The sequence below is a fragment of the Pimephales promelas genome, chromosome 8 (genome assembly GCF_988280905.1).
Source record: "Pimephales promelas chromosome 8, fPimPro1.hap1.1, whole genome shotgun sequence".
Classification (NCBI taxonomy): Eukaryota; Metazoa; Chordata; class Actinopteri; order Cypriniformes; family Leuciscidae; genus Pimephales; species Pimephales promelas.
In genome coordinates this window covers 22,421,140-22,442,931 of record NC_142776.1, presented here as the reverse complement: position 1 = coordinate 22,442,931, position 21,792 = coordinate 22,421,140, and the positions used below count along the sequence as shown (strand labels likewise).

Sequence of the window (21,792 nt, the reverse complement as noted above, 5' to 3'; positions counted from 1 at the left end):
CTTCTCTCCTCACTGACCGCCTGTTCGGTCCACTTTCAAGACAACCACGCACTCGCACGCTCTACTTCAAGAACAACGGAGGTGGGGTTATCTTTACGACTATTTTTCATTTACAAAACTATCTGCCATAACATTGCATGTTTTATACGAACATTCTTAAAATATATCCAATAAAACGGTGCACCGTTGTGTAGACCGTTTAAATCCGATAAACGAAATATGTACTATCTCTAGGTCGTAAAACCCCCTGTTAGATTGGTAGAGCCCGTTAAAACACAGCTTGCTAGTCAGGCAGTCAAACAGAGAACTCGCGCAGACTCAGAGCGGAATACATAAATTATTCCTGCAGAATTGGCAAGGTGGGTGTTTATCATTATTATTTTAACTAAAATTAAGTAAATAGGGATAAATATTTGCGCTATGAACCCACATTTATGTAAGGGTTAAAATCTTTCGAAGAGCCCATTGATGCTACATTGATGGTGTTTAGCTATTTTTCAGATATCTATATTATTTATGGTGGGTTAAACTTGCATTGCAGCGATTTATCTTACAATCCTGAAATGATGCCTATGGACCATTATCGATAAATTATGACCTAAAACGATCGTAGTGTTGTTGACGATGATAATGATGTAGGTCAACCATGCTGTAACGTTACCATTAGAAGATTAAACTTCGTTTAAAGCTGTTGTCAGTTTCATAATTGAAATTAATAGCAATCTCTGGCTTAGTGTAGGGGCTATAATCATGGTGATTAAGACAACAGTGTCACTCACACCACACCTTATTTTACAAAAAAAGCCACCAAGTTTTTGTTTACATATCTATCTATCTATCTATCTATCTATCTATCTATCTATCTATCTATCTATCTATCTATCTATCTATCTATCTATCTATCTATCTATCTATCGCTGTCAAACGAGTAAAATATTTCATTGCGATTAATCGCTTAATGTCATAGATAACTTGCAATTAATCGCACATTTTTATTCTAAATGTCTCTTGATTTCTTTTTGTCCCATTATTTTTTTCTCATTTTAATGCTCTTATCAACATGGAAAAGTGGAGCTTGCTTTGTGCAAATGTTTCTTTTATGAAAACAACAGTGTTTAATTTCACACTAGTATAAATGTGGGGTGTGTTTAACTTTCAACTGTTTGACGAAGATTCTACCTGCTCGAAACATTACCACCTGTGTGTCAGTCCATTCATTTTTTCAAAATTTTGGAGCCAAGTTGTGCCGACTTTTTTTTTTTTTTTTTTTGAGCACCCAACTTGAGCAACATAGTGTTTTGTTTTGCTGTGGATGTGTGTGCTTTTGGATCTAATTTAATTAAGAACAAGTGGCCATACAATATGAATAGAAGTGTGATAAAAGTAAGGGGCATTATCACAGGAAAGGCATTAAGGTAAGACACAGGCGAGTGTGCGGATATTAATCAATTTGACAGCACTAATATATATATATATAAATAGATATATAGATATATAGATGGATATATATTATTATTATACTTATTATTGCACTTTCTGTCTTATTCTTAATTGTAGTCAGTGGGTGAGATTCTTTCTTTGATCTCTCTTTTGGGACCAAGCCATCACAGCTGAAGTACACTTGTATTCTCCTAACCGTCATCCCAGTTCTCCATTCAATGCCTAACACTGTGGAAAGTGAAGGTGCCAACGGATCTGCTAGAACTGATCAAGAGGCCCCATCACGGGCCCCGTGCAAAGAAGATGAGCGTGCACGCAGCTTCCTAAACCCGTTGACGAGTGATGCGCTGCGGGTGCGACGGGCCTCCAGCGCAGAGCTGCAGCTCCCTTGGACCTGTCCTGTAACACACTCCCGAGAGAAGTTCTACACCGTCTGCTCGGACTATGCTCTGCTCAATCGAGCCCGACCCATCATCACATCTGAAGACGCACCACCAACCAATCCAGACACTGGGATATCATTAGTCAAGACTAACACTGCAACCCCCTCCCAGTGTCACTCGGGGGGAATAAGTGTGTCTTTAGATGGGAATTGTGATATGGAGGTTGTGTCATCCAGCAACAAACCTGTGCTGGCCTGGGAGATCGACACCTCTGATTTTGATGTGGTTTTAACCCGGAAAACCAGAACAAGTATGAGTCTCTCTAAAAAATGATCACAGACACAGACATCTACATACTGTTGACCAGGGGTTTTCAAAGTTTCCAAATTATTGTTGCCAATAATTTTGGAAACATTAGATTTAGTTGTTTTAATGATATAACATTTAATATTTTAGACACTTATATAATAATACTTTTATTTATGTGAAAATTAAAAAAAAATTGTATTCCACAAGCTGTTGAGCAAAATATGCCAGGAAAATTAGCTCATTGACCATCTGCTGTGATTTATGTAACATCAGTGATGACTTCACTGACACAGTTGACTCTGTCACATGGATTTCACTTAACTAATTTGTAAATATTCGCGGATTAAGTATTTATAGATAGAGTGCATTAGATGTGTACCATCACTCAGTGCCTGATTAAACAGTCTAGAAATGGTAAGACTATAGACCTTATTCAGAGCAGCACCATGACAGGTATGAAAGTGAGGCTGTGAGGGATAGACTTGCCGTGTTTCCAATGGCATCCGCTGTAAAAAGCTGAATAAAGCGGCTAGATTACTTACAATTTTCCACAGCTTACATTGTCGGGAGTTTTTTTGTCAACTGACATTTCTTTGAAAGATATTTTTCCAGTGTTTCATGTGCAGAACAATCCGAAAACACATTAAATAACAGTACAGCCCATTGAAGAGATGCAAGTCTATCCCTCACAGCCTCGCTTTCATTCTCATTAAAAATCAAAGATGGCGCTGCCGTGAATAAGGCGTATGGAATTACTGATCTGAGGAATCTTTGCTGAGACAAAGTACACAGGGCAGATTCAGAATGATAATCATGCTCTCTTCATATGTTTAATGAAGCTTAACATTGAGTTAACTTTATCCAAACTCCAACTAAGCCATTATTCAATGCATTTTAAGGGTCTTTTACTGTATATATTCCAGTGAAACAAATTCTTCTACTTAAGTGAGTGTAATTTTGAACCAGAATGAGTATAATAAATAATATATTATACCTAGAACGATTTTAAAGGATTAAGTGTGTTTTTCCTCAGGTAATTTAAAGAAATTCAACTCAAAGAAAATGAAATCGTCTGACAGGCTCAGCAGAAACCTGCAAGATCTCCCACCACAAGCCTCTCTGGAGGAGATCAAACAGAGAAAAGTCTTGGACCTCCGTAGATGGTAATACACTAATGAATGACAAATGAGGCTCAAAAAGTGCACGGTTAACCACTCCTCTCTGATGTTTAAGGTACTGCATCAGCCGACCCCAGTATAAAACATCGTGTGGAATCTCTTCACTTGTCTCTTGTTGGAACTTTCTCTACAGTACTCTAGGAGCAGGCAGGTATGTTCCTTGCTGAAATCTATCAACAGCTAGCTAATTTCATGCTGTAAATGATATAATTTTTGGACCGCCCTCTGCTGGTTTAAAGCATTAGTTCACCCGAAAATAAAAAGGACCTCTGTTCATCTTCGGAACAAGATATTTTAATGATATTCAAGATATTTAAGATACGATATACACTCACCTAAAGGATTATTAGGAACACCATACTTATATAGTCACCTTAGTCTATTTGGTATCTTAAACTGTGTTCCGAAGATTAACGGAGGCCTTGCGGGCTTGGAATGACATGAGGGTGAGTCATTAATGACATAATTTTCATTCTTGGGCGAACTAAGCCTTTAATGCATGAGACTTGGCACACGGTTCAAAAATATACCAAGGAAAATTTATTTTTTAAAAGAGAAAACACAGCATATTTACTTGATCTATTTTAAGATTTCTAATCTGGTCTGGTAGAAATATTCCAAAGAGTAACCTTTAGGATTGATTTGTTCAGTCTCCCACCTATTTCCCAAGAAGAAGCCCTGAATATACTTGGTTTCCAGCCTCCGTTTGAAGATATCAAGTTTGGACCGTTCACTGGCAATGCCACTCTGATGCGGTGAGTTTACTGTGGGTTTTGCATTTTAACAGTTTCTCAAAATGTGTTAACATACATTCAATTATACACCATTATACAATTAATGCACCATTAAAAGTTTAGGGTCTGTAAAAAAGTATCTTGTGCTCAAGTTGCATTTATTTTATTTAAATGGAGTTATAACATTTATATTGAGAAATATTATAATAATAATGCAATTTAATATTACAAAATGGCAAAGCTTCATTTTTAGCATCATTACTTCAGTCAAAAGTGTCATATGATACTTCAGATATCATTTTTATATGTTAATTTGGTGCTTGAAACATTTTTCTTCTTCCTATTATTATTATATCATCATCAGTGTTAAAAACATACTCTGTCTGTTACTAACGTAACCTGGGTTCCCTGAGATAATAGGAACGAGTATAGACGCTATGTGGGGAAAACAGAATATTCTCTGAATGTTGAACAGTTATTGAATAACGCAGTGAAATTGCACAAGCCAAAGCACGAGCCTATTGGCTGAGCAGTGTAATCTGTGCAAACCAATGTGCGCAACCCGCCAGAATGGGTGGAGCATCAGTCTATAAAACGTCCTGTCTTGCCATAGGATTGAGAACTCGACTAAAGTGACGAACGCCTGGTCATGTAGCATAATAGCATGGCCAGCTACACAATACGCAGATTTTTCTGCAGAGAGCCGATCTCTATTGATTTGGGTTGGGACTTGGGAGTGTCAAATCATTCCTTTTGCCTGGCAAAGGAGGTCCTTCCTTAGGGAAATTGGCCATGGGGCTGCTGCTAGCAGATACATCAACTCAGGGAACCAAGGCTGGGTCCGTCAGAGGGGGGCCACCAGATGGAATGTGCGTCTGTCCTCCTCCCTGATTCGTTTGATGCATTTGGGCCGCATCTAGAACTGCTCCCTGGAAAGCGATTCGCTGGCTGTAAGACAGTGAGCTCTTGGCTAAGTTGATCCTGAGTCCCAGGCATTCCCAATGGCTGTGAAAGCAAGGATTTGTGAGTGTCTAACTCAGGCTCCAACTGTGTTAAAACGAGCAAGTCGTTGAGGTAATTCAGGATGGGTGCTCCCTTCTGTTTTGAGAGGGCTGCATCCATACACTTTTTTTTTTTTTTTTTTTTGCTGCGAAATTTTACGAGATGTAAAATCTCTGATGTCCCCAGAGTGTGTATGTGAAATTTTAGCTCAAAATACCCCACAGATATTTTTATATAGAATGTTGAAGTTGTCACTTTTTGAGGGTTAGCAAAAATGCACCGTTTTGTGTCTGGCCCTTTAAATGCAAATGTGCGTGTAAACTGTTTCAATAGGGAACATTTGTGCTGCTTTTTTGAAAATGGTGATACATTTTTTTCAGGTTTCTTCGATTATTTAAAATTGAAAGTTGTAACAATGTAAAAGTCATTGTCACATTTGATCAATTTAATTGCATCATTGATTGATTAATTTCTTAAATATATATATTGTACTGACACCAAACTTTGATTTTTTGTTTTTATATGGGTGCAGATGGTTCAGACAAATCAACGATAATTTTCGTGTCCGGGGATGCTCTTATATTCTGTACAAACCTCATGGGAAGCACAAGACAGCAGGAGAGACAGGTGTGTGAATTGTGAATCATTTTTCATACAAAAAGAGGCTGCTACGCCTTATTGTTCTACAAATTCTCTTGAGATCTAGTTTGTTAAACAGAGTCAGTAAACATTAGTTCAAATGTAATATGTGATATTTCCTTAAAGGTGCAGTGTATATGAGCTAAATATGAGCTGTTACTGTGGCTGAGCTGGTTAAAGTGTAAAGCCTTGTTTAAATTCGACACGTCCGCATGAGCCCAAAGGTGTACACGGCAAAAATGACATGATTGTTGTAATAGCGCGTGCCTCCGCATCCCCTTGACACTATTTACTACACACAAATAGGCTTTTTTTCTCTGATTTTGAAAACTCTTCGCGACCGACTTAAAATGCTGCCAAGATCGACTTGGTGATTCCTGTAACATACTGTTTTACGGTCAATGACAAGAGTACTAATCAGCAGTCTCATGAACGTCACCAGCACATTTATCCCCACATAGCAAAGCCATAACACAGTGAGGGAGAAGAACTAAGTTACATGAAACAATCCAACTACATATTTTACACCACTGACAAGGGAAAAGTCACTACTCATGGTGTCTATAGCTAGCTTATAGGTTTCTGCGGCTTTTCTTTCAATGTAGTGACGAAACGCACTCTGTAGCGCTGTTTGTTCATGTTCGGCTACGGTAGAAACATGACATCACAATATGCCGACCTTCATAGAAGGGGGTGCCCACAGTTATGTAGATATAAATGTCTCATTCTATAAAAAAAAAATTACGGTTTATTAAGTTCTTTATACACCACTGAACACATACTGTAGTTATGGATGTCATAATGGATTTCTGTTAATAGATACTCAAATCTTTTTTTACGCATTGCACCTTTAATCTTATGTTTAGGTTTAGATATAGACCTAGATATTTTGTCTTAAAAATATTTGAGTAGCATATTATAGAGCATGTTTGTTCATTCTAGCTGAGGGGGCACTACTGAAGCTGACGCAGGGACTCAAAGATGAATCCATGGCCTACATTTACCACTGTCAGAATCACTATTTCTGCCCTGTGGGCTATGAAGCTACACCACTAAAAGCAGCCAAAGCATACAGGTACAACACACAGCAACTTTGGTTTTCATTTTATTCTCAAATTTGTTACATTCTGGTCATTATGGTTGTTAGAAAATTTTAAATAATGCATTCTGGCCTATTTTTTGCCCCCTTTTTTTCAGGCTTTTACTTGCCACTCCAAATAAATAAATGAATATATATATAGTATTAAACTTTTATGTGTGTCAGAAAATATGTAAATATGTTTTCATATTTGCATCAATGTTTTATATACTGTTTTCATTCTTTGAATGCCAAATATTTAGGTTTTTAATCCAAACAAACATAATGTACATTCTTGTTCAAATGTTTGTGTTCAGTAATTTTGGGGTTAATAAATTAGTGTTAAAATGTTTTTAAGAAAGTTATAATAAACTAATTAAATAATAATAGTATCTCAAAAACAAATCAAGAGTTTCCACAAAAATATAAAATATTGCATACTATGTTAAATAATTATACTAAATAATAAATTTAGCACAACTGTTTTTAACATTGATAATTATAATAAATGTTCCGTGTGCACCAAATCAGAATTTTAGAATGATCTGTGAAAGGATCACATGACATTGTTAACTGAAGTAATAGATGCTGAAAATGTAGCTACCATCACAGAAATAAAGTTGTTTTAAATTTTCTACTATCACAGTTTTGTAATATTTTACAATATTACCTTTTTTAAACCGTATTTTGATCCAATAAATGCACGCTTGGTCAGCATAAGAGACTTCTCTCAAAAACATTAAAAAGTCTTACCGACCCCAAACTTTTGAACGGTAGCGTACAAGATCAACGAATATAAGATTTATACTGCCCTCAGGTGCTGTCGGAAATTTCCTAGTTCCCATTTCTGAAGTTGTGATTATGAGCTTGTCACACTCAAGGAATCATAGAGGACACTAAGTTTATTCTTGCCTATTTATTAGGAAAAACTTATTAAAGCCAAACTAATCTTGAACGTCCCATTCATTGACAACTATATAAGCATTTACTGCTCTATCTAGATGTTAGCTTGCTGACAATTCTGGAATTTCAGTCAAATGCAGGCTATTTTCGCTGTGTATATAACATATACGCTTTAAATTGTTATTAATTTTTGTAAATATGCACTACTTTAATGATAAGACATGGTGATGTAGCTGTTATGAAAAACAAAATAGTAAAGAATAACAGTCACAGCAATAATCGTTCTTTCCTTCGCCATGTTTAAAGTTCATGGCATGCCCAACTCTGGTATCAAAATAATCCCAGAGCTTCCCGCTGGTAAATACGACTTGAGGGTATTCATGTCCAATTTTTAACTAGGAAACTCGTATTTACAATAATTCCGAAAGCACATGAAGGCCAGCATTGTGTGCTATGGAAAATAGGATATTTTCCACTTGTGAACTGGTATTTACCAGTGCATTGCGTTCAAGTGCTTTTGTTGTCTTAACGTGGTAAAAAGATGGAGATCCAGACCTGTTATTTAGCTAAAACTATTTATTAAGTTATTTGCAACAGCAAGAAAATGATTTATCAAAACTCAAAAGGTAAATAATATTCTGTATATTTTCTAGATCATGAATAGTATATATTTTTTACCATTCACGACTCTCGCGGTGCTCTCCGTTATTTTGAAATGGTCAAAGGTTATCTCTTCTCGGCAACTCGTCCATCAAAATATTCTACGCGTTGCCCAGTGGAAAATACCACATGAGGGGGTGTTCATGTGCATTTTCCACGTCGGCTTTTGGTATTTACCATAATTACCATAGCACATGCACGCACCATAAGTGACAATCCACCAAAAGTAAAAAAAACAATTCTCACTGACCCTGGGCCATCCTTATTATTGAGCATTGGTATTCCAATATGAAGCGTCATGAAAGTGTTATAATATCTTTTTCTTCTAATTACGAAAGAAAGCTAATTTCTTTATTTTATTTTTTTTTACAGGGGGTCACTGCCGCTTAATGAGATGGAACACTGGATTCTCATTGGCGAACCAAGCAGGAAACACCCTGCAATCCACTGTAAAAAGTATGGTTCATTTTATGGATTTGTAGTACTTGGTCAAATTATAAATATGACGCACACATTCTAACCTCATTTTTAATCAGATGGGCAGATATTGTGACGGATCTGAATACTCAGAACCCAGAATACTTGGACATTCGTCATACAGAGAGAGGCATTCAGTATCGCAAAACCAAGAAGGTAAGCTAGTTGAGTATGGTGATGGTACTTGTACAATAATTTGGACATTAGAATGGTTTAACATATTTATTTCAATAATATTTTTGTAGGTTGGAGGCAATATGCATTGCATCATGGCCTTCCAGAGAGTGAACTGGCAAAAGTTGGGACCATGGGCACTGAATCTAGAAAATCTGAGGCATGATCTCCACCATCAGGCTTCAGAACACAAAGGTCAAGCTGCGACAGAGGACTCTTCTGAGGAGCGAGCGGTGAAACGTCTGGGTAGGTCCCTCAGTACGGGGAACAAGACCGACAATGCCTGGAAGCGTTTGTCCAACACCGCAGAGTACAGGCACAGAGGCTCTCCAGACAGTGACCTGGATGAAGACATAACTGACTAAGTCTGAAGTCTCCAAACCTCCTCCTGAAGAGCCATTTTGGGTTTTGACAGTTATAAACAAGAATATTTATCTCTCCAGGTTGTTAGCAACAGTGATAGGTTAGATATGATAGAGGCGGTTGCAAGCCAAACGGTGTTGCTTAGTAGCTGGAATGGCTGGTAACTATAAGAATGCTGGTTTGATACCCATTAAGAAGGAACGATAACCTCTCGTTGGAGAGGTTCTTGTAATGCTACCTTTCTACAGCAATGTGAATCAAAGTGAAGGCCAGGTATGGTAACCCATACTCAAAATTTGTTCTCTGCATTTGACCCATTCAAGTTAGTGCACACACATTATTAGTAGTGAGTAGATAACACGCACAACACATCAGGAGCAGTGGGAAGCCATTTTTGCTATGGCACCCGTGGAACGATTGAGGGTTAGGTATTGAGTAAGTATCCTGGCGGTATTGAGAATCAAACCCACAACTTTCGGGTTACCAATTACCAGTCACGACTGCCCTATTGTGGGATTAAAAATACTAGGCTCTCTAAGATTTGGTCACTTCTGATGCTGCTTTGCTAAACGCATTGTGAATAAATGAATCGTTAAATAAATTGTGCGGCTACATTTACCATTGTGTAGGTGATTTTTGCGTGCAAAATCCATGCAATATGGAATTTTGCATGAAGGCTAAGGATTTCCCCATGCAGTTTTCACAATGGGTTTAAGTTGGTCACATGGAATGACTTCTGTGTGAGCTGTAGACAATGGACCTTTTTTGCTAGCGAAACTTTGCCAAAATTTGGCTCCAGAACAAAGGTCAAGATGCGACAGAGTACAGCGATAAAACGGGTTTAACTTGGTCATGAGGATTCAATGACCAACAGAAAGCGACATTAGTTTCAAAGCGGCATTAAAGCAAGAGTAAAGTGACATACATTGCTAAACTTTTTTGTTTGCAAAATTTTGCCAAAATTTGTGACTGCATGCACCTTAAGTGTACCAAGAGCATTTAATTTTCTGATCAATATCCATTTCATTCCATTTCAGTTATATGCTATTTGGTGGATAATATATATATATATATATATATATGGTACTGATGGTAGATAACTGGAGGACGGTGTGGACTAAAAAAAATGAACATTCTGCATAAAGTGTACGCAGAATACTCCGAGCATCACATAAAAGACACAAAATGGTTTTATTACTGTAAGTCAATAAAAATACAAACTAAGTTATCATGAATAAATTAAGACTGTTTAATAATGTGTCAGTGGATCAGATTCAGGCTATAGTGATGTGACAGTCCATTAAAATGGCGCTTTATCTTATTGTAAATACTAACTTGAAGGATTACAGTCACGTTCTTTGCGCAACGCTGGGAGCTAAGATTGCATGATTGCTTCCATGTTTTGTGCATTGTGATTTGTGTTTTTCCTTTAACACAACAACATCTAATGTATGATGTTCAATGTCTAGTCATCTAGTGTTATCATTTTTATTTATGAATAAATATTTATACACCTTCTTACACATTAGTGCATTATTTCATAGGTAACTAGATGTGAACGGTGTCATGTTTCATGATGAGTCGTTGCTATACATGTAGTTGTTGCTTCAGTGCAGTTATATCAGCAGGACCAACACGGCAGCAGCCACCTGTTAAAAGAAATCTTGGTGAGTCAACACAACAGTAAAGAACAAGTCTTAGTATTAACTGGTGCAACTTGATGCCAACCAATCCACAAAGCCCCTTGTTCTTTCCAGTCGAGACTTAATTTGGCAAATGATGTCTGTTTTTCCATTATCCATCTGAAATAGATTAGGAACAGCCTTACGCAATGAAATATTGAGACAAATTATGTCATATACAATCTAAGTAAATAAATTCAGGGTTCCACTTCCCATACCTTTTTGACCAGTCAATTTCAATGTAACGTTTTATTTAATTACACGGTTTAAAAGTTTGGTGTTGGTAAGAATATTTAATATTTCTGAAAAAAGTATCTTATGCTCACCAAGGCTGCATTTATTTGATCAAAATACAGTACAAACATTAATAATGTGAAATATGATCAATTAAAATAACTTTTCTGTTTTAATATTTTAATACAATATATTTTTTAATACAATATTTTTGTGAAAACCATGATATATTTGATATTTGAGCAATAGAAAATAACAGCATTTATTTTAATTAGACTTTACTGTCACTTTTGATCAGTTAATGCATCCTTACTGAATAAAAAAAAATCTTATAACAAATTACATGAATATTACATTCACAAAGAGTGATTTTTTAATATATGAAATATACGGGATGAAATGGAATGAAATATTAATGTCCATGTCTTTTTCATGTCTGGAAAGATAATTTATAGATTTCATTTTTAATAAAATGTTCCATTCCAAATGCTAAAGGAGTAGTTCACTTTAAAAAAAACTTTTGCTGATAATTTACTCACCTCCATGTCATCCAAGATGTCCATGTCTTTCTTTCTTCAGTCGAAAATAAATAAATTCCAGGATTTTTCTCCATATAATGCACTTTACTGGGGACCAAACGGTTCAAGGTCCAAAAGACAGTTTCAGTGCAAACTGCAAACGGTTGAAAAGGGCTTTAAACGATTCCAGACGATGAATAAGGGTCTTATCGAAAAAAGATTTGTTCATTTTGAAGAACAAGTTCAAACAGGAGAGTCACGAACGCGCGTCACAGAACAGAGCAAGGCGAGCATTTGAGCTTATAAAACTTAAACTTTGTTATTTATTATTTATTTTAATGAGTGATCGTTTCGCTTGATAAGACCCTTATTCATTGTCTGGAATCGTTTAAAGCCCTTTGAACAGTTTGCACTGAAACTGTCTTTTGGACCTTGAACCGTTTGGTTACCAGTAAAGTGCATTATATGGAAAAAAATCCTGGAATGTTTTCATCAAAAACCTTAATTTCTTTTCGACTGAAGAAAGAACGACATGGACATCTTGGATGACATGGTAAATTTTCAGCAAAGGTTTTTTTTAAAAGTGAACTACTCCCTTAAATCGTTCATGAATGTTGGAACCCTGTCAATTTAATTAAATAACTGAAAAGTTAAATGAAAAAATATTGATTAATCTCACCCGGTCTTGGGGTCCCATTTCTCTCCACTGTTAGGATAGACCACCCAGCTCAAATCTGCTTTCTTGTGAGACTTGGCTGACTCTAGAAGCGGTTTCACCAAAGAAGCAGGACAACAGTTCACCCCCACAGCAAGCAGCTGTGTGGACCTACAGGCCACCTGAACTGCCTCAGAAAAGCTCCTCCCGCTTGAAATATTGTGAATATCCTGAAACACATTATTGCATTAAACAGGTATTTCCAAGAAAAATATTATATTCTTATATTCAGAACACTTACAATCAATTATTCACATAAATGATTGTAAGTGTGTAATTGCAATTTATCATTACATATCATAATATATGTGCGGTGTTTGTAATTCAAGGAAAGCATATCCATTAATATCAGTCACCTTACAGGAAAAGGAAAGCCAGGCTTTCATTTCGGGAAATTCTTTGAGTACTTCCACCAGAGCCTCCGCCTCTTTGAGACCTGGAATGGTCTCCATGGCAACTAGATCAGCTCCAGCTTTTACTAAGCTCTGGATCTGTGGACGATGCCAGTCTTTCAACTCCTAAGACAAAAGGGAAAAATGCACTTGATATTCTTGTGAGGAAGCAGCTTGGGCAGACAAAAAGCTTTATCTTTTAATTACCTCCAATGTCATCTTGTCTTCATAGGCCCCTGTGTACTCTGACCCATCATGTAGAAAGGCCCCATATGGACCCACTGAGCCTGCAACCAAAGGCTCTCTTCTGTTTTCTTGGGGATTTACAGTATTCATTTTAGATTTTATGTTGTAGAAACTTGATCAAATTAATGATTTAGCAGTTAGAATTGTACACACCTGATTTGGGTGAGTGAGACATGAATTCACGCACTGTCTCTTTTGCCAGTTGAACCCCTGACATCATCATCTGCTGTGCTTCCTCAGGCCGGAGACCAAGATATTTCACGAATCCCTCAATGGTGGCCTGATACGTGGCCGTTGTTATGACATCAGAACCGCTTTGAAGAAATCTATTTAAAAAGTCAGATCAGCCATTTATCAAATATTAAATCATTCTTGTCATAGAATAGAGGCATGCAGAAATACCAAATGACTGAAAGATTAATAAATTATGGTTTAAGATGTTTTAGAATCGTATACATGCATTTATTAAATAAAAATAAAACTGTAAAGTTGTGAAATAGTATTGCAATTTTAACAATTTTCTAATTAAATATTTTCAAATGTATTTTATTCATGTGATGGCAAAGCTGAATTTTCAGCATCATTACTCCAGTCTTTAGTCACATTTTCCTTCAGAAATCATTTTAATATGCTGATTATTATCATTGTTAAAAACAGTTGTGCTGCTTAATATTTTTTGTGGAAAGGCGAACTGGTAATTTTAAGGTTTATTTTATGAATTGAAAGTTCAAAAGAATAGCTATTACATTTTTTTTAATAACATTTTTATAAAAGTACAATACAGTACCGGTCATTACTATTTCTAATGTTTTTGAAAGAAATCTCTTATGCTTATCAAGCCTGCATTTATTTGATCAAAATACAGAAAAAAACAGTAATGTCGTGAAATATTATTTGTATTCATGTGAGGGAAATATCATGTGTCTTCAGTGTCACATGATCCTTCAGAAATCATTCTAATATGCTGATTTAATACTCAGTTATTATCATTGTTGGAAACAGTTGTGCTGTGTAATATTTTTTTGGAACATGTGATACTTTTTTCAGTATTCATTGATGAATAAAAAGTTAAAAGGAACAGCGTTTATTCAAAATAGAACATTTTTCTAATAATATAAAGCTTTGCTATCACTTTTTTATCAATTTGATACATTCTTGCTGAATAAAAGTATAATCAAAAAGAAAGAAAAAAATGACTGACCCAAAATCTTTGAACTGTAGTGTATATTGTTACAAAATATTTCTATTTTAAATAAATACTGTTCTTTTTTTTACGTTTTATTCGTCAAAGAATCCCCAAAAAAGTATCAAAAGTTACCTATATAAAAATTATAACACAGCACAACTGTTTACAATATTGTTAATAAATCAACATATTAGAATGATTTCTGAAAGATCATGTGACTGAAGTAAATTCAGCTTTGCATCATAGAAATAAATTGTATTTTAAAGTATATTAAAAAAAACATTATTTTAAATTTTAATAATATTTCACAATATTACTGTTTTTTTCTCCTTTATTTTGATCAAATAAATGCAGGCTTGATGAGCATAAGATGCTTCTTCCAAAAAATTAAAACAGTAATGTTTCCAAACTTTTGACCAGTACTAAATTACAAAAACACTGCATGTATAATAAATATACAGTAATTATAAGCAATATATTTTTTTTTACATTATACAATGTTTCACACTTCGTGCACTCTATGACCCAAGTACAGAACATAATGAAGCCTGTAATTACCTGTAATGTGCGTCCTTAATGGCCTGTGGGTTTGTATGTAGAAGCCTTGCACTCCACAGTGGATCTCCCTGCAAACACAATAAAACGAGTAAACTTGTGATTAGTGACAATAAGTCTGTGTAATAGTATTAGTACCTACCTGTAATTGGAACCCACTTGCTTCAAGTTCTGTTGCAAGACCTCCATCTAAAATGAGTGGACTGGGATCCATTTTTAGTAGAATAGCTGTTAGTAGAAATTATAAACCTCACCTAAAAAAAAGAAAAGAAAAAAACTTTGAAATTAAAAAAGACCTGTCTTATATTGTGAAAGGTTTGCAACATTTTAAGCTGAATTTTAAAATCGTGTTAAATTGTTGGAAATACTAGCTTACCAACTCAGTCAAAAAGCTCCTATCAATAGCGAAACAAGTGTCAAAGTCCACATCATAACAAACCCATGTGCGTGTCAGTTGGCGGTAAAAGGTCAGAAAAGGACTACAGTACTTCCGGGTTACAGTAGACAATCGTTCAAGCAAACTATTCGTTCCTAGCGTATGTATATTTACCAGGCTTTAAATATCGAAGACAGCCGAATGTTTAAACACTATGTAATGTGTTTACGCGTTCACATGAGATATGTTTAACTATTTTATTTGGCGGTAGGCGTTTGATGTTGTTGCTATGGTGATGGGACTTCGAGGCTAAAGCAAGACAATCAACCGTCTGTTAAACAACAATCAACAAACATTATCTTTTCTTTAATAAGTTAATTCAGGCATGGTAAGTGTGAGAATATATTGTCCAGTCTTAACTGAACTCGTGAATGATGAATGTTTGTAATTGTTTTGTTTTTTTGTTTTGTTTTTTGCGCGCGTGTGTGTGTGTTGTTGCTATTTAACAATGTTTATTTTGTTCCACTGAACGAAATAACGTTACAAGTCACATAATTAAGTTAATCCACTGAGACGTGTTGTGTTCACTATATAAAAATACTGTAAAGGTAATGGTCTGTTATAGAGCGATTCATGAAGTAAGTTACCCTATTACGAGCAAGTAAAAGTTGACACTAGCATCTTGGCTATTAAAATCTCTAAACTCGTTTTCAACTCTGTTTTTTTATTATTTTTATTTTTATTTTTTATTCTGAATGCTCTCATTTGATGTGCCACTAGATGTCAGTATATGCCTACATAAGGATGGTTGAAATTTAGTTGAAATTACAGACCAAGTTCAATCAAAAAGTCTTATGTCACTGAGTGGAATAATATGCTTTTTTAGTGTCATTTGCACAACAATCTAAAATTTGTTATTCTGTGGGTAACAGGATACGTTGACCATCATTTTTCTTGCTCTGTTGTACTCCTACGCTATGTTTATTTTCCAATTCGCATTCTGTCTCCTTAAGTAGTGTACATTGATCCATCTCCATGCAGACAGCGTGAAATGTTTGCAGTGATAGCATAGGGCAGCAGCAGGTGTCTGAGAAAGTCTCAGCTTCCAAGAAAGGCTCTGAGAGGAAAGCCCTATTTTTCATAGTGTTAGAAGTGGCAGATAAGCCCAGCTTTATCTAGTTCAATCTGGCCAGGATCATTAACCAGGAGAACAGGGTTTTTGTTGTGTTGGAATGTTCATTTAGATCCCCATGCCCCCTGAACCTGCTTTCATTCCTGCTGTAAACACTCGCATACAAAAACAAAACAAACAAAAAAACAGTTCTGTTTTTATGACCTTTCCTTTAAGAAAAACAGATGGGGTGGACTTTGTGGTGCTAAAATGAGTGAAAAGCCCTCCATCTTTCTTATTAGACATACAGATGTCCTCAGGTAACTTTGGCCCTGCAGGCAGAATGTGGATATATAATATCTCTCATTTTGCACAAATCTGTAGGGGGTGACTACCTGCCGAATCTTCCCCACTTAGATTGGTGAAATGCCATAAAACTCTGCAGTAGTTTTGATTATAAAAATGTAGCCTAGTGTTTTTTGTAAAAAAGACATGTTTTTGTCATATTGTCAAAGCTCTGCACTGCAAAAACTGATTTTATTCCTCAGTTCTTTTGTCTCATTTTCCGGTACAAAAATGTATACTTTAAGTCATAACATATCTGTCAGTGGGGTCAAAAAAGTAACTGTTTATTAAATGATTTGTGAAAGGCAAAACATATAGGCTAATGCAATGATATACATTGAGACATTTAAAGCCTTATGTATCATATTTGATACTCACATTTTAACATGATTTATCTAAAATGATGTATGCGGATAATCAAGTAAACCTTAATCAACTAAAACTTGTTGCTTCAGTCCAGTGTTCATCTTAAATTTTAATTATTACTCTATGAATCAGTGCAAAAAGACAAATGTATCATGACCTGAAGGGGGACGTTTTTAGAATTATTAATATGCCTTTTAGTTAAAAAAAAAAAGTGCAGAAGGCATGTAGTAGACACATTTTTCAGCAAAGTTTTGATCATTATGATAATTTAGAGGCCTTAATTAGAAATGTGTGTATATGATACAGGAGACTTTTCAAAGAAATATTTCACAGGTTATTTCAAAGGAAAAAATAAATTATTAGACTTACTCCATTGACAGATATTTTCATAAGTAATTTTTCTTCTCAAATAAATTAAACTTGATTTTTAAACTTGATTACAAATCAAAAACTATTTTGCATACATTTTTTTAATGTTTATTGCTGCCATATATATATATATATATAGCTGTCTTCACGTTTATATTTACATCTTGTTGATTGTTACAAGGCCATAACTACTGGTGTCAGTGCAGACAACATGAGAACTTTTAGCTTCAGCCCAAAACATCACTCTAGATTACAATAATATGACTCAAAATAGAGTCTGGAGATGTTTTATGGCTTTTCAGACCTGTGCCTCAGTGTATTTTTTGTAGAAAGAAGGCTGTTCATTGTCAGTATCATCTCTGTCACAGCTGACTGAGAGGTAAAAATAGCTCTTGTTTGGGGAAGAGGCCCTGTTAGGTTTAAGATGGATCGCACAATTAGGCTATGTTAAAGGGGTTCTCATTGAGTGTAAGGAATGATGAATAAGATCATGTTGCATATGCACTTATGATTTGTTGTCAAATTAGATAATGTGATGCCAGGTTAGCTCTCAGTGTTGACATGTAAGCCGACTCTCAGTGCATGACTTTTGATGTCCACTGATCAACAGTAAATTAGCAGATATTTTCTCCTCACTATGCAGCTTGTGCGGTCGGTTACATGCCCCTCAATCACGTGTGCCTGTTGTTTTATGAAGTTACCCCACAAGGTGACGCTCTGCATGGGAAAGAGATCACTCCAACATGCTAGCTCTCCATGTTTTGTTCAAGGGCACCTCTGAGTTGGAATCAAGGTGAAATCTAAACTACTACTACTTAAAAGTGGAACAACAGTAACACTGTGATTTTGATAGTCTAATCTATTTTAATAACAGCTATAATTTGTTTTTAAGTGCTATATTTAATGCTCATGAAACTATATTTTTTTATGAGAGTGGCAAAGTCTTAAAGAGTCCTGCTTTGGAAAACATTTATTAATTTATTAATGGTTGCATGCGTTGTTAGTAAATACATGTTTTATGTTATCTTTAGTTTATTTTAAAAGCATTATTTTTGTGTCTACCTGTCTCAGAATTTACAAACAGTTACCTACCCATCATACCGTGTGTGTGTGTGTGTGTGTGTGTGTGAGAGAGAGAGAGAGAGAGAGAGAGAGAGAGAGAGATGGTGTCTAAATTCACAGATGTATAGGTGCAACCCTAATTTGCAAACGAATGCACTATTCTGTGCCATTTTGCTGTAGTAGTGTGTAGTGAGTAGTGTGTTTACACAAAGAATTACAACAATGATAAGTCCACTTTTTTGTTTACCGGTTGTTTATTTTCTTTTTTTTTTTTTTGTCTGACATGGCTGGATACAACAACATCTCCATGAATTATTCCATTAATATGGAAGAGAGTGTTTATTGCTTATCGCTTTCTGTCGGATTAAGTCATTGTATAAAGGGTTTCGGATTTTTGTTTTGTTTATTATTATTTTATATTATTATTTTTATGTTTTGTTTTGCAAACACGGCTGGATAAAACAAAAACCCAATGAATTAATTCTATTAATATGGAAGAGAGCTTTTACTGATTGTCACTTTATAGCTTTGAGTTGGGTTGTTTTGTTTTGTTAGTTTTTAATTAATTTTGGTAGAATTGCGTTCTAAATATTCTTGGAACACAATTTTTATTCCATCTCCCTCAGGCTCCATGAGTAAAAGCTATATAGCATAAATACCCCTTCGCATCACAGGGCCCACGACAACATTTTTGGGTTGTGTCCTCCAATGACGACATGTGGATTTATATTATATTAGCGATCATATGGATATGTTTCTATGTTTGTGCAGCCCTAATGTTTGCACAAATATGTAATGCATGTTTTTAGGAGCAGTAGTTCCAGCAGGTGGATTATGGCTCCCCATCTGCAGCATTACTCCCCAGGGGATCGTAGGACTGGTTCTGAACCTCTGACTCAGCATGTTAACAGGCCCAGCTGCCCGTCTCTATTGAGGGTCAGAGCATGGCTGCTGTTATGACTCCCTGTCCAAGCAAGAGGGTCAGATCAGTGACATTCCCCTGCCGGGCCTGGCTTGACTGTGTGTTTTGTTGTGTCTGTTGTGTTATGCACAGGAGGAACGCTTTGCCTTTCTGGCTGAGTGGTTGGACCCCAGCGCTGCTCTGCTGCGAAGATACCAGCTGCTCTACTACCCTAAAGATGGCTCCGTGGAGATGGTGCGTTCCTATTCTCGGATATCAGTGCCTGACCTTCAGCTATGCTTGAGATTTGTCCCTTCACATGTATGTTTCTCTTATACAGTTTGATATGAAGAATCAGCGTACCTTCCTACGGAGGACCAAGTTTGATGAGCTTCATCCGGAGGATCTGTTTGTTGGCAACCGAGTAAACGTCTTTTCACGTCAGCTGAACCTCATAGGTTATGGGGATCAGTACACAGCCAACAAACTGGGCAGTAAGAAGGAGAGGTACTTTATTCTTGAACACCTGCTAAGGCACATAAATGCAGCCTTAAGGCCCGTTCACACCAAGGACAATAATTATAACGATATTCGCGTCCACACCCACGGATATGGTTCTGTTTATTCATTGCACTTACTTGTCTGTCACTTTAAATGCTTAAGCTTGTTACAGCAGGATGGATTCTGATTGGCTGTCAATGTTTTTATCATTCATCTGCTGGATCATTCTGAAAGTGATCTCAACGAAATCGTTTCTCTCTGCCGTGATTGTCATAGCTGTGGTGTGAACTTTGTTATTTGTTCATTTTGATAAAGATTTTTAGAACTGTATGTTAATTTTTATCCTCATAGTTATCATCCTTGGTGAAAACGGGCCTTTTTTATAGTTTACAAAAAAATATGAAAACTATTTACTCACCCTCAGGTCTTTCCAAAACTGTTTGACTCAATACATATTGTTTCAAAGCAGCTTTACTGAATATTATATTTTTCATTGTTACAATTAGGATGTATTCTGTTATCAGCTAGAGTTGAGCGTGTCAAAGTAAGTCCATGGGGGAGTAATATACAGCTGTAAGATAATACATGTTATGTGATAAGTTCATGTCATTACAACACCAGTTCCAGAAAAGTTGGGATATTTTGTAAAATACAATGAAATGTGTATTTTGGTCGGATGAGTCCACGCTTTAGCTTGTTTTGGGGGAAAATGGCGTTGAGTTCTCAGTCCCAAAGATGAAAAGGACATTTCCAAGGAGGTGCAAGAGCAAACATCTGTCATGGTATTGGGATGCATCAGTACAAACAGCATGGATGACTTGCATGTGTGTGAAGATACTATTGATGTGGAGGCTTATATTGGGATTGTACAGAGACATATACTGCCATCAAGATGACATCTTTCCTGGGAAGCAAGACCATGCCAGGCCTCATTCTGCATGTTCGAAAACAGAGTGGTTTCTAGACACTCTACACCATTGAGTGGATGTGCTTGACAGATCTCCAGAGCTGTCTCTTGTTGAAAAGGAGAAGCAGACAACGTTCACCACAGACTGTTGAGCAGCTGACTTGTAAAAATTCTACTTGCAAAACTTCAACAATTAGTATTCTAAATTTCCAAATCATTAAAAAGTCTAGTTAAAAGGAAAGGTGATGTGACTCAGGGGTAAACAACATGTCTCTGTCCCAACTTTTTTGGAATGTGTTGCACCCATCAAAATCAAAATTTGTCAGTTAAATAAAGGTTAAAGATAACTTTTCTGAAAATTGGTCTGTAGTTAAACAGACACAATGAACGTGTTAAGCAGTGATTACAACTTGTGCTCCCAATATTATATAAGGATATTATTTAACAGATTTGTATATTGATCCAAAGTTGGCAAGTTTCTTCTGTGGAGCATAAAAGAAGATATTTTGAAGGAAGTTGGCAACTTGGTTACTATTGGCTTCTATTATTTGGACAATAAAAAACAGTGAGACTTTTCTCAAAATATTTTCTTTTATGTTCCAGAGAAAATCATAAAGGTTTGGATTGTCATGATGAGGTTGATGGCAGATTTGATGGCAGATTTTGATTTTTGGTGATCTAATCCCTTTAAAGGAATGGTTCACACCAAATAGATTAAATGTTAAAATGAAAGTCATGAAGTCATACTATATTTTTTGTCCCCTCTACTATGCTGTTAACCACTGCATTCATTAATCATTGAATTACTCACTCTTGAGTTGAACTGGACCGAATCAGTCTGATTCATGAATAATGAAAGTCATATCGACTTAGAGCGGCATGGACGGGAATACATCGTCACAAGACATTTTAATCATCTTCTTCATTTAGAGTGATGATTAGCTTATTGTATGTCACAAGAAAAAGTTATTTATATATTGGCGGCT

General features: G+C 35.9%; 3 protein-coding genes across 5 annotated transcripts in view; 2 read left to right on the top strand and 1 right to left on the bottom strand.

Annotated features, from left to right (window-relative positions):
* Nucleotides 1-274: 274 nt before the first annotated feature.
* Nucleotides 275-9,953, top strand: LOC120493127 (basic immunoglobulin-like variable motif-containing protein). Its single transcript, XM_039691616.2, has 10 exons — nt 275-359; nt 1,558-2,133; nt 3,166-3,295; nt 3,366-3,461; nt 3,961-4,065; nt 5,579-5,673; nt 6,628-6,760; nt 8,699-8,782; nt 8,863-8,959; nt 9,049-9,953. The coding sequence occupies exons 2-10, from the start codon at nt 1,659-1,661 to the stop codon at nt 9,340-9,342; spliced, it is 1,509 nt and encodes a 502-aa protein (XP_039547550.2). The 5' UTR covers nt 275-359; nt 1,558-1,658; the 3' UTR covers nt 9,343-9,953.
* A 559-nt stretch (nt 9,954-10,512) lies between these two features.
* On the bottom strand, nt 10,513-15,375 carry LOC120493131 (betaine-homocysteine S-methyltransferase). 2 transcript variants are annotated; one of them, XM_039691622.2, is made up of 9 exons: nt 15,245-15,375; nt 15,011-15,122; nt 14,872-14,939; nt 13,281-13,453; nt 13,089-13,195; nt 12,846-13,007; nt 12,454-12,659; nt 11,069-11,142; nt 10,513-10,989 (listed from the first exon to the last, which is right to left on the bottom strand). In XM_039691622.2, exons 2-9 carry the CDS (start codon nt 15,080-15,082, stop codon nt 10,928-10,930), a joined length of 924 nt encoding a protein of 307 aa, XP_039547556.2. In that variant the 5' UTR covers nt 15,083-15,122; nt 15,245-15,375; the 3' UTR covers nt 10,513-10,927. The 2 variants fall into 2 exon arrangements, with proteins under 2 accessions (XP_039547556.2, XP_039547557.2); XM_039691623.2 differs by having other exon boundaries at nt 15,028-15,122.
* Nucleotides 15,319-21,792, top strand: part of nme7 (NME/NM23 family member 7) — a 51,165-nt gene continuing 44,691 nt past the window's right edge. Inside the window, exons 1-4 of one of the 2 annotated variants that reach the window (XM_039691619.2) lie at nt 15,319-15,404; nt 15,516-15,632; nt 19,552-19,653; nt 19,739-19,905. In XM_039691619.2, the coding sequence (XP_039547553.2) occupies nt 15,630-15,632; nt 19,552-19,653; nt 19,739-19,905 (272 nt within the window). In that variant the 5' untranslated portion in view covers nt 15,319-15,404; nt 15,516-15,629. Of the gene's footprint in view, nt 15,405-15,465; nt 15,633-19,551; nt 19,654-19,738; nt 19,906-21,792 lie in introns of those variants that run through there. The other variant, XM_089134166.1, reaches the window with a different exon arrangement.

Coding starts and splice junctions, on each gene's coding strand:
- LOC120493127 (XM_039691616.2), top strand. CDS start 1,659: ATGCCTAACACTGTGGAAAGTGAAGGTGCCAACGGATCTGCTAGAACT. Junction 3,296..3,365: donor GTCTTGGACCTCCGTAGATG/GTAATACACTAA, acceptor CTGATGTTTAAG/GTACTGCATCAGCCGACCCC. Junction 8,960..9,048: donor AGTATCGCAAAACCAAGAAG/GTAAGCTAGTTG, acceptor ATATTTTTGTAG/GTTGGAGGCAATATGCATTG.
- LOC120493131 (XM_039691622.2), bottom strand. CDS start 15,082: ATGGATCCCAGTCCACTCATTTTAGATGGAGGTCTTGCAACAGAACTT. Junction 13,008..13,088: donor AAGACAAGATGACATTGGAG/GTAATTAAAAGA, acceptor CTTTTGTCTTAG/GAGTTGAAAGACTGGCATCG. Junction 10,990..11,068: donor ACAAGGGGCTTTGTGGATTG/GTTGGCATCAAG, acceptor TTCTTTTAACAG/GTGGCTGCTGCCGTGTTGGT.